We start from the raw sequence: 12,337 nt of genomic DNA, 5'->3' as shown, positions 1-12,337 counted from the left end.
CAGTGCATAGCAGTGCACAAAGCATTCAAATTGTTCTTGGCCCACTTGTATAACTTTAAATCGTCCCCCGCCCACTCATGCTACACTTCTAAATATGTAAGCCCAGCTGTCTTGTCAGTGAAGACGCTGTGCAAAAGCTACAGTTGTCGAACTCTCGATTTACTCTTACCAAAGCGAAACAATGCCGGTCTAAATAAAGTCCTGTTGTTTGTTTTTTTTTTCCTCATCTAACGTCGCCTTCTAATGCATATATAATATATCCCTGCCCCAAAGTGCTGTATATGCATGTACATTATGCTGGTGCAAATGAATGATTGACATCCACCCACTCCAAAGCCCACTTATTTGCAATGCTTGAAGAGGCATCTCGCAGTCACAACACAACAGCACATGCCTCAGTAGGCTCTACAAAGAACTTTCTGCCGCTTTGAAATATGAGCTCAAATAAATCATTTGTTTAATTAATTAAGCAAATTAGGCAAATCCAGGGATGCCTTGGCGGATGGAGTCAGTGCCCTGGCAGTAAAAGATTAATTAAGTGGATCGGGTACGGGAACAGCGAGCCTGACGTCAGAGTTTAATGCTCTTGTTTGGTTAGACACAGCTAACCTTAGCATATTAATGATGATACGGGAATGTGAGAAAGAGAGGGTTGTTTGTAAGGCGCAGCTTTGTTTAAGGCCCGCAAGAGAACGCAGGCATGCATGAAAGGCGAGACGGACCTTATGTATGTTCATCTGCAGAACTGCCATTTACCCAACATTTTTCTGCAAGATACAAAAACCTACCAGTGCAACACCTAACAAACGCTGAACAGATGTGGCAGCTACACATCTGTCTCACTGCCTCATCCATTCCTCATTACCTACCAACCCCTCCTTGCCCCTCCTCACCCAGCAGGATGATATCTGCTTCCACGCTTGATGCATGCGCTTGTATCTGACCGTACAACCAAGAGTCAGACTTCATGTTCTTCGTCTCCTAAATTTGTTTCTTGAGCCGTCATCCATTATAACACGGCGATGTCTCCGATTCCACGGGGCAGTATTAAGCGGAATGAATCTAAAAGTCATCCAGGAGGATTTTACATGCACAGAAACGCATGATTAATGCGCCGCTCGGGCATGGCTCGAGTGTTCGGGACATTGCTTTTTCCTTTTGTTAGTTGATCTTACCGAAACAACGACAAGGTTGCGTTCTGCCTATTTTTCAAGCCCCCGTGACAGCATCAGGGATAGAACTTTTTATTAATCTGGCACGGACTTTGTAGCTCCACTCGCGCACAGACCAGAAGATGATAGGGAAGCACATACACTCGCATACAAGCAAACAAAGAGCCACCCACGTACAAACAGCCACGCATCCTTATCGCTCCTTAAGCTGCGTTCCCTCCTTAACTTTCTTTTCTTTTTTAATCTGCTGCTGTGACGGTTGTCCAGAAATATTCCTCATTCTGCTCAACAGCAAAAAAACAGAAGAAAAAAAGACAAGGAAGGCCACTGTTGGGCTTCTATTTCAGCCTCTTAGGCTAAAGTGGCGAATGCATCAGCGTGCATGTGTACTGTGATTATTAAAAGTGCGACTTTGCATGTGTGTCAGTGGGAACGGTGCTAGTTTCTTTTGCTTGACGCTAGTCAGCGTGTGCACGCGCGGGGGTGCGTGTGCCTGACTTTCAGACAAAAGGGAATATAGATGCCAAAGTAGGCCAGCATCCCCCAGAGTACACATTTCCAACACTCTCAGGGTGAAACATGCACAATGACATTGTGGTGAATATTCCCTCTCAAGCTTCCCCCAGCTGCAAAACAGTTCACTGGCAACATCTGGCCACGTCTGCTCATAGCATCAGGACGAGGCTGAGTATTAAATGATTGCTCTTGATGAACATGTCAAATTATTTGCTGGGTGTCAGCCGCTAAATCTGCTACGAAATGCACCAGCGCGGCTGGTTTTTTGCCTTACAGAGTCTACGAGTTTGATGTCGCCTATTCCTCGGCGATGAAGGAGAGGTTGATCACAGAGAGAGCAGGATGATTGATTTAAAGGACTGTGAAGGTGTTTTCTCATGGTTCGGCCCGTTTACGAGAAATCACACGACCCCCGCAGCTGACCATTTTTCCGAATGATCGCAAACAGATTTTAAGACTGATGAATGCGCTTTTCTCCCATCTTATTCATAATGTACTGACATAAAATAAATGCAGCTGAGAGGAAAAAAGAAAAAGGAAAATGCAGCCGTGTTATGCTTTGGGGGGAAAAAAACACTTCAAAAAATGTAAAGTATACTGGATTTATGGCGGCGCTAAAACATGCAAAAGACAGCCCTTACTTCCTTTCCATAAACTGAACGTCACAGGGCGTCTACAGCTGACACGTTTCAGCCACATTTCTCGGATGTCTGCCTTATTTCAACCACTTCACCTCCATCCCCGGGGACGCTTTCTAATGGGCTGCGTCTGTGTAATCCTACAGTTGTTTGTCCAACCGGCAGACAATCGTTATGCATCTTTCTGATGACGACACGTGCAAACGCTCTCGTTCCAAAGACGGGAGAACAGATTCCTCCAGTAAAGCTGCAGCTTTAAGAAAATTAATTGCAGGTGAAAAGCAGCGGATTTTGATGCAGGCAGAATTTCACACCGATAGCCCAAGGGGCGCTTCCGTGCAGCTTGACTGACATATCTGTTTTAAGCAGCACTTTACAGTCAATGCTAATCAAATGAAAGGTCAAAGGGACTAACAACAGTGACCACACAGAGTGTCTGCTCTAAATATGGCTGCTTGTATATGGATATATGAGTGCCTTTGTGCTGCTCGTAACAGTATTAGTTAAGCATTAGTGTGTGTGCTTTGACATTTATGCTGAGGCTTGAATCACAAATGAGTTTACTGAGTTTTATTTTACTACTGTCATTTATTTTAACAAAATCTACTTTGATACAATAGAGAATAAGTTGTGTTATAAGGAGGAAATTGCTTCTGTTGTTTATGTACATCATTTTTTTTATGATGTCAAACAGCCCTCGCTAATAAATATTTGAGGCTGTTCTTGAAAACTGCTAGATTCAGACATAAAAGCAGAGGCGATAGAGCATTTTCAGTGGCGGCTCCTAATCTTTGGAGCAACCCACCTTTTTACATAAGAGCTATCCAGACTCTCAAATCATTTTAAAACACTGTTATAAAAAGCTGCTCGCTTGCCTTTAGTTCTAATTGAGCAAGGCACCCTGGGTTTTATTATCCAAATGCACTCTTATTCACTTTGTTTTACTTGTTTTATTATCAAAAATAATCATCCGATTTTCAGAAGGTTATATTTTTTAAGTAACGGACATAAAACTTCTCCAACTCCAACCCCCGATGCATGTGGCAAGGACTCCAGACCATTACAGACTACAGGACCACCAAACCCTCCCCCACATCCTCTGATGTCTCCTTCCTCAACGAGCTCAACAACTTTTATGCTCGTTTTGAGCGAGGGAACCCCACAACCACAACCAAAACAGACACGACGCCAGACCACCAACCTGTGACTCTTTCCCCCACCGATGTAGGAGCGGTGCTGAGCAGGATCAATGTCCACAAGGCTGCAGGTCCTGATGGTATCCCCGGGCGTGTTCTCAGAGCGTGTTCTGGGGAGCTTGCAGGAGTGCTCACAGACATATTCAACCTGTCCTTGGCCCACGCTGTGGTACCGGCCTGCTTCAAATCCACCTCCATCGTCCCGATACCCAAAAACTCCAACCCATCTAGCCTCAATGACTACCGCCCAGTAGCACTCACCCCCATCATCACTAAGTGCTTAGAGCAGCTGGTCTTAGCACACTTCAAATCCTGTCTCCCCCCCACCCTGGACCCCCACCAATTCGCATAACGCCAGAACAGGAGCACAGAGGATGCAGTCTCCATCGCACTGCACTCTGTCCTCTCACACCTGGACAACAACAACACCTACGCCAGAATGCTGTTTATAGACTTCAGTTCAGCGTTCAATACAATCCACCCCTCACAACTCATCAGGAAACTGACAGACCTGGGCATCAGTTCCCTCATCTGCAAATGGTTACTGGACTTCCTGACCAACCGCCCCCAACATGTCCGGCTGGATAACCACTGCTCATCTACCATCACAATGAACACCGGGGTACCACAAGGCTGTGTGATGAGCCCTTTCCTCTACTCCCTCTTCACCCACGACTGCAGACCTGCTGATGGTCCCAACACCATCATTAAGTTTGCAGATGACACCACGGTGATTGGCCTCATCAGTGACAACGATGAGACCGCCTACAGGGAGGAGGTGGATCGTCTGGCTGAGTGGTGCGACACAAACAACCTGCTGCTTAACACCGAGAAGACTACAGGAGGAATGCTGACCCACATCCACCCATCCACATTAAGGGGACGGCTGTGGAGCGTGTGAACAGCTTCAAGTTCCTGGGAGTCCACATCTCCGAGGATCTCATCTGGACGACCAACTGCTCCAAGCTGGTCAAGAAGGCTCACCAGTGCCTCTTCTTCTTGAGGACTCTGAGGAAGAACCACCTGTCCTCAGACATCCTGGTGAACTTCTATCGCTGCACCATCGAAAGCATCCTGACCAACTGTATAACAGTCTGGTACGGGAACTGCTCTGCCTCGGACCGGAAGGCGTTGCAGAGGGTCGTGAAAACTGCCCAGTGCATCGCCGGAGCACCACTTCCTGCCATAAAGGACATCTACAGGAAGCGGTGTCTGAAAAGGGCTGGGAAAATCATCAGAGACCCCAGTCACCCAGCACATGGACTCTTCACCCTCCTGCCCTCTGGGAGGCGCTACAGGAGCCTCTGGACTAAGACCACCTGGTACCGGAACAGCTTCTTCCCCACAGCTGTCAGACTCATGAACTCTGCCTCCTGACATCTGACCCACATTAAACTCATGGACTGAACATACACACAACCACAACCACCTACACACACACACACACACAATGGACAACCGTACCCTCAAACACACAATAATAACATGGACTGAACCACCACTCACAACCACTAGCACTTTATACAGCCTCTGTAGAAATTATCCACATATCTCACTTATCTTAACTGCACTACTGTATAGTTCTGTGTAAATAATCATTCTGTACATACAATAATTTTTAATCCTTCAACTGTTTATAACTTGCATAGTTCACATTTCTGTATAACTGTATATCTCAGATTTCTGTATAGTTTTTTTCATATTTATATCCTGTTCATATCCTGTACATAGCTTGTACTCACTACAGCCTGTACATACTTATAGTTATAGAATATTCATAACATACTTCATACCGTGTACATTATAACATACCATAATAGACCCATTTCTGTAATATACTTACATATCTATATTATTGCTAATATATATTGTAATATATCTATATCATGGCTAAAGCACTTCTGGATGGATGCAAACTGCATTTCGTTGCCCTGTACCTGTGACATGTGCAATGACAATAAAGTTGAATTCTATTCTATTCTATTCTATTCTATTCTATTCTAAAAGCTTAGGGTAAACTTTAAAATTCATAAAGTTTTACATTCAGAAGCACAGCATATGTCCACTTGTCCCATACTCATGTCTGGATGTGTCAGCTACCTGCCGGCATTAAGGGGAAACTCACGAATCCGTTATTTCTATCAGTACTTGATCATTACTGGTAATCAGCTGTGGAGTTAAAGCACTTTGATATTTTTTATTTTTGAATTCTCAAATTAACCTAAATGACAATGAACTCTCTTTTGGAGTTGGTGTTAAAACTTAATGCTTATGATCAGGCCCGTGAGTGGCCCCCATGGGTAGTACAGTAAGAGGTATCCGTAGTGCTACCAGTCAGCCTCGGTCCCAGTGGCCACTCGCATTGTTGCAAAAATGCAAGAGAAAAATGCTCCCTGTCCCACGCCTCCCTCTTTTAACAAGCCCACGTTTCAGTAGCTATCAACTACTATCACCAATTATTTAAACCAAGTGCCACTACACATTTGCGAGGTCCCATTGTGCCGACAAGTTTGTATTTCAACCCGAAAACAGGACCTAGAACGCTAGGCTAACAGTGCTCCACTGGGAAAAAGGAAGCCTAGCTCACCATCATTAGCACTCCTTCCCACCAGACTTTCAATAGTGGCAATCATCAACAGCTCTTACCCACACAGCACCGAGTTCATCCTGCATTCCTCAAAGGAGGGAGTCGAGACAGCTTTATAAATAGTCCTTTCTTTTGCAAAAATGAATTTTCATTTCCAGTTCGACTACCTCGTAATGCCTAAACCTTTACTCAATGGAGCTCTCTAAAGACGGATGTAGCCTGTAACATATTGTTGGCCCCCTGACCTTCTTCTGAGCTTTAAGGGAAAAAAAATCAAAAAACGAAGAAGTGTGCTTTTTACCCGCCCCCCCCCAATCCCATCCCATCCGCAGATATCACAGCACAAAAACAATTCAATTAGCCTCAAATCTCCCATTAATGGTTCTCGCCATATTAAATTAACATTTTTATGGGCCATTGCCCCACTCCCCGTCACTCCCTACATCTAAACCCAAGCCGCATCCACACCCCGAGCTACCAGACCACCACCACTGACTACTTTTAATCTGAATTTAAATGACTTCATTTACTTTGCCTCTGAAACAATCCACAGAAGGCCAAGGGGAAACGCTGCGATTTCCGTTTACAGAGACGTGGTAAAAGAAAGACCTTGCAAATTAATCTTAAGATCTTAATTCATGAAGTGATAAAAGATGTCCTTTTTTTTCTTTTTTCCCCCCCTAATTCTTAAAACTTTCACAATCCTAAACGTACGCCACAAAGCCAGCGCGGCGTTAGTGATTCTTTGAAAGTAATTTCAGTTCATTTTTCTATTGCCAGGAGAGCAAGAGATGGAGCCAAGAGTAAGAGGGACAGATCTAAAAATAGATTGAAAAATCAGAGGAAAAAAAACAGACAGAAAAATCAAAAGAAGAAAAGTGTAGGGAAAAAAAGTTTCTGCGAGTTTAGGGAGTAAAAATAACTGCTAATTAGTGAGAGGAGCTGCATAGATGGCGAAAACAAGACAGACATAAAGTCAGAGGCTTTTATTGCAGTTGGCTGACAGAATCTGGCACTTAAGTAGTGAACACATGAAATTCCGATACAGCTTCAAATCATGCCAATCAGGAAACGCAAGAGGCATGTTTTGTGTCTGCATCTGCACGTCCACACAGACACAAACACTTGCTGTAATGAGCCAAACTCACCCAGTGCGGCTGGTGCGAAGAGGCTGGCGAGGACTAGCAGGCGTGCGGTCAACATGGCCTCCTCCTCCTCCTCTTACCGCCCGCTGCTGAAGGTCCCAGATAAGTTCAGTACTCAGTGTTTTGCTGGCAAATGCCCCAGCTGGGTGCTTCCTTTATGGCACCGATCCCTCCACTGCGCCACGCTTCCCACAGGACCGCAGCAAGCCTTGTTGCTCTGATTCCAGATGCCTTCCAAAGTCTGTCGGAAACAAAACAACAACAACAAAACATGCCTATGAGCTGAACAGAAGACAGGAAGTAAATGAGGTTTGGGATCTCAAAAAACTTCTTGGTGAGTCATTATTTTACGGGAACAATCGGACTGTTGTCTTTTCCAGTAAGAAGCGCGGCAGATGGATGCCCGTGGCTTTATAAATCCTTATGCACAGCCCTTATGGCACTGTGGGTTTCAAAGTCGCCATCGAGTGACACAGTGCAAGTTGCTCAGTCTGCAGTCATATGAACTCATACCAGGCGTGATCAACCGAACGCTAAGAGAGCGCAAACCACAAAAGGTATTTTTGGATATTCTGTTGTTGTTTGCTCATCGAAGTGTTAACTCCTTACACCTTACCAACAAATCACTCCCACAGAGAGGCGAGCACTGAGCAATGAAGCACACGCTGCTATGTTTGGAGAACTGGTTATGCATATGTGCTCTAGACCTCATGTATTCTCTCAAGGATTGATGGCAATTGACATAAGAAACGCACTAGTGTTTTCACTTTCCTGCGGGTAAGAACCATAACTTAACAGTTTGGGATTTTGCACCTATGGACATTTTTCTACTGTGCTACTGGGCTTCTTTCCAAAATTCTAGTCGGCAAAACAGTTCACAAAGCAGAGCTGCCCACAACCTCCTCTAACACCGTGAGAGGGCCCCGTGAGTGAACTCCTGACAGAGGAAGTCATTGCTAAGCTAGTGCTACTTAGCATAAAATGAGCTGCAAACATCAACTATGTTTTGCATGGCGATTCCTGAAAGCTTTGCCACTATTCAAAATGAAGATATGTAACATAACAGTGAGTTGTGAATGAATAATAGGGTGCACGGTTAAAGAAGGATCAACAATATAATCTGATGCGATTCATAATATGATCCCCATAAAACAAATATCATGATATTAAAGTTAAATCAGCTTTAATGATTATCCCCCCTCATCTACAAAACCCTTCTATTATCCACCATCAGCCACGATCTGCTGCAGAAATGTAATCTCTGTAAAACGACACAAGTCAAAGAGTGCACACAAACCTGGCATCCACTACACAATTGCCACTGCTGCACATTAGGCCGTCAGTAGTACATTCAATATTATGGGGGAGCTAATTCCTGTGCGGGAGGGACGAAAATCTGCTTGCGAAAGGTCAAGCGCTGCGTCAAAGGACACGGCACTTGGGAAGTTGACTGACATAAGAATCTCAAGTTACACGAGCAAAACACGCTTATCAGATTTTCCATATCAGCCCCCACGCTGTACAAGCAGTGGCGACTCAACCCATCTCAGAATCTAGCCCTTAATCCTAATTCAAAAAGCCACGATTGGACTAATCAGATTTTTTTGAACAGATATTAATGGACTTTACAGAAGCCTATCATCGGTCTCTGTATAGGAAGGCCATTTGGGCAATATTAGAGGTTAAAAGTGCTCATTAGCAAAGTCTTGGCAGGCCTCCATGAGTGAACTCAACCAGAGTTTGGACGCCATCTACCGAACCACCCTCTCTGCTGTATTGTTCGCTTCGTCCCGTGCATGCAGAAATGACTGTGGGACTCTTAAGAAGTTAAAATAGCAGTGTGAAAGGGCGTGCTTGATCAAAGCCACGTCCTTATGAGTAAACAGCGCTTTTAATAAAACACTCTGACAGCTGCCAGAGAGCTAAATTAAATACGACATCAAATCGGATGCTGAGACTGCCTTGACAAAATAAAAAATACATTATTCCAGGAATAATCACCTCCAAATACTCTGTCCAAGCGGCAAATTGGATCTGAGTTTTATAGCAAAGGATAAGGTTTGGGAAAATGCAGACTAAAAATATTAAAATAAAATTATATATATATGACAAAGTTCAAAGCTAGGATTGCTGGCATGCGCTTGTTTCCCCCCTATATCTCAGGAGATAGAGGTTTTTTTTCAATGGGATGGAGACAATGAGAATTTGTGTGTGTGCTAGTGAGAGCGTACACGGCACATCTCACAGCACAGCCTATTAACCAGCGACTACTTGCACAGGTGTTACTTAAGAAATTATCACATAAAATGAAGAACACTATCACAGTTGTTAATTTGCTCTCCAAAAAAAAAAAAAAAAAAGTGTAGAAGGAGAAAAAAATGTGTGGGCTTAGGTACTGAAACTGGCATCGCGCGCCAAAAGAACACATCATAAAATACATATTTATGAGAAAGGCTTGGACCCTGTTCAACGTAGAGAAAGCGGGGGGGTTTGGGGTGGGGGAGAAAAAAGGCCGAGCGCTAGTCCGGCATTGCCAACTCGTCTTGTATTCCAGAAGGAGCCTTATGATACATTACGGTGCTGACGTTTCAAGGGTACTTGTTCTGAGGGGGATTTAGGATAACTCCCTTAGATAAGCTGGCCAACATTTAGCAGACCTAGCAACAACTGCAGCGTCTGTTCTCAGCCACATCAAGGAGACTTCTTCATTACGGCCCTCGCAACTTTTTTCCTCGTCGGCGTTGTTTTTGTTATTTCTGTAACTGTGGCGCGTGCCAACAGAGCCAAGATGAAACCTGACGGTTTTAATTAACTGAAGAGTTTACCTGACGAAGCCGGGTGATAGGAAAAGTAAGGAATGTGGTTGTTGGGGCGAGGGGGTGGGCGTTGTGTGACTGCATTCAAAAAGAATGGCAAAGAAAAAAAACACAAGTAGGAATATAAATCTGTTAAGACAATTTAAGTCAGATCCACAGCTGGTGATGGTATCAAATGGCAAATAAATAAATAAACTTAAAAAGTGTATGTCATTGATCATGTGTGGAAGTGTTGTTTTAAACGTGCTGAACACTCATCTCCTTTGGTATGACATTGCAGTGTTAAAAGCTACAGAAGAAGATGTTTGGCTTTGCTGATTTACTACTAAACACCTCACGCAATCTTGACATTGATAATGCTCCCGTGCTCCTCCAACCGGGTGAGACTCAAATGTGTTATGTTGTAATTAGTCATGCTGTGTTGACTGCTTTGTCAGTGACACCTGATATGAAAAAAAAAAAATCATCTTGGAAAGGCGGATAGGAAAACCTGAATAAATTCCACACACGCATGCTAAAAGGAAATCGTAACACACCGATACCTCGGGATTTGCTGCCGTACCCGTCACCATTACGGTGTAATTTCTCTCCTGCAAAATTGTTGGAGGCCGTTTCATATATTTTATAGAACTCTCTCTTTCTTCCTCTGTTTTTACTCCAATGCTTCGGCGCATTAGAGATAACCAGAAGTCAAATACAGTATGCCAGTTGTTTTACATGCTTTTTCCATGTACTTTACATATTTAAATACACAACTACTAGTTTACATCTGAGTCATTGTCCCCGCACTGTGTTTGCTGCACCACTTCACTCTGCTTTGGGTCAAGAAGACAAATCCACTCTGAAATATATTTCAGAATAAGAAATCAGACGTATACGGTACATTTCACCCGTTGAGTGTTTGCATTTTAATGTCGAATACAACGCAGGAATGCTAATGCTTGTTGGGTATTGTTGCTAAAGGTGGGGCACAAGGATAAGAAGTTACTAAAAAATGTCAATAGTAATGTTAGTTTTTTAATTTTATGGAAATATCATTTAAAAAAATCAGATTTATTATAACCTGATGTAAATAGAAGTTTTTTTTCCTAAACCAGCAGAATAAAAATCTGATGTGAACAATGATTAAAAAAAAAAATCCTTGAACTGTACCTACATGGAAGCAGAACTTAAAACTATAAACACATAATGAAATTAACCACATTTCTATTCTCAGAGATAAAGAAAGAGAAGTCCTCCTACTGCAGTTCCTGATATGTATTGCTATGTGTAATCATTGTTTTCATTACTGCTCCGGCTTAGTTTTGATGTAACATATGATTTCTTGCCTTTTAAAATGCCACAAAATAAAAAAAGCTCTCCATTATAATCTCTTAAAGGCCAAGATGTCCAGTCCAGAACCCAAAGATCTTTAATATAACGAAAAACTTAAGCAAACACGAACAATTCAGATCATCTGGATGATGTTATGAAAAATGTTCCCCGGGCAAATAAAATCTTTTCATGTGACTCTTCACTTTGACTTGTGGCCGGCGTTGACTGTAGATTTTCATTTTAAACCTTATAAATGTTGGATTTCATCACACACAGCACTCTCATTTCACCAATACAGATGGCGAGATAGCCATCGCGCTGATTCGCATCACTGCCCCGGTGGGCACTTCTCCGTCACTTCACGACCTGAGGAAACTGAAAATGATTTCTATTAATCCGGAGACCTATTCAGCGTCGCCGTAACAATGTGAAACTTGATCCTCGCTGTTATCTGATGGGGACATACGAAGTGCGATATAACTAGTCACGCATGCTTGAAGCCCTCCCACGTAACGCTATGTAATGAAGTAGGATCAGGTTAAGTAGCATGTCTCCGATTTTCAACTGCTTCATGTCCAGATGCTTATCGCACCTGCAGGGAGGGCTTGGTAATTTTTATGAGACAGACAGTGTGTTCATGCAAATGAAGTGTCTCATATAAAATGAATATTAATCAAGCCCACTGTCTGCATACAGTATGATTGATGAGCACTCACTCGGAAATCTTAGGAGATGAGCTGAGATGATTAAAACCGAGATGATCCTTTCCGTCTACGGTTAAAGATTATTTTTTCCACTCGGTTGAGCTTCCAAACCTTGCTGATGGCTTAAAATTGAGCGGTCAATTTTATAACGCTAAACTCAGCTGAAATGTCATAATCGCGCTTTGCTAATGCGAGCTGAAAGGTGTGAAAAACCAAAGGTAAATGGAGAGTGGTCTTTTAAAGGCACTG

General features: G+C 43.2%; 1 protein-coding gene across 17 annotated transcripts in view; it reads right to left on the bottom strand.

The window, feature by feature from the left end:
• Positions 1-12,337, bottom strand: part of LOC100692188 (adhesion G protein-coupled receptor L3) — a 254,089-nt gene that overhangs the window by 178,080 nt on the left and 63,672 nt on the right. For all 17 annotated transcript variants that reach the window (XM_019352859.2, XM_019352862.2, XM_005468240.4 and 14 more), the window contains one exon: positions 7,258-7,495. In XM_019352859.2, coding sequence (XP_019208404.1) covers positions 7,258-7,312 — 55 coding nt within the window. In that variant the 5' untranslated portion in view covers positions 7,313-7,495. The remainder of the gene's footprint in view (positions 1-7,257; positions 7,496-12,337) is intronic.

Source organism: Oreochromis niloticus, linkage group LG3, assembly GCF_001858045.2.
Source record: "Oreochromis niloticus isolate F11D_XX linkage group LG3, O_niloticus_UMD_NMBU, whole genome shotgun sequence".
NCBI classification, from domain to species: Eukaryota; Metazoa; Chordata; class Actinopteri; order Cichliformes; family Cichlidae; genus Oreochromis; species Oreochromis niloticus.
This window is presented reverse-complemented; position numbering and strand designations above follow the sequence as displayed.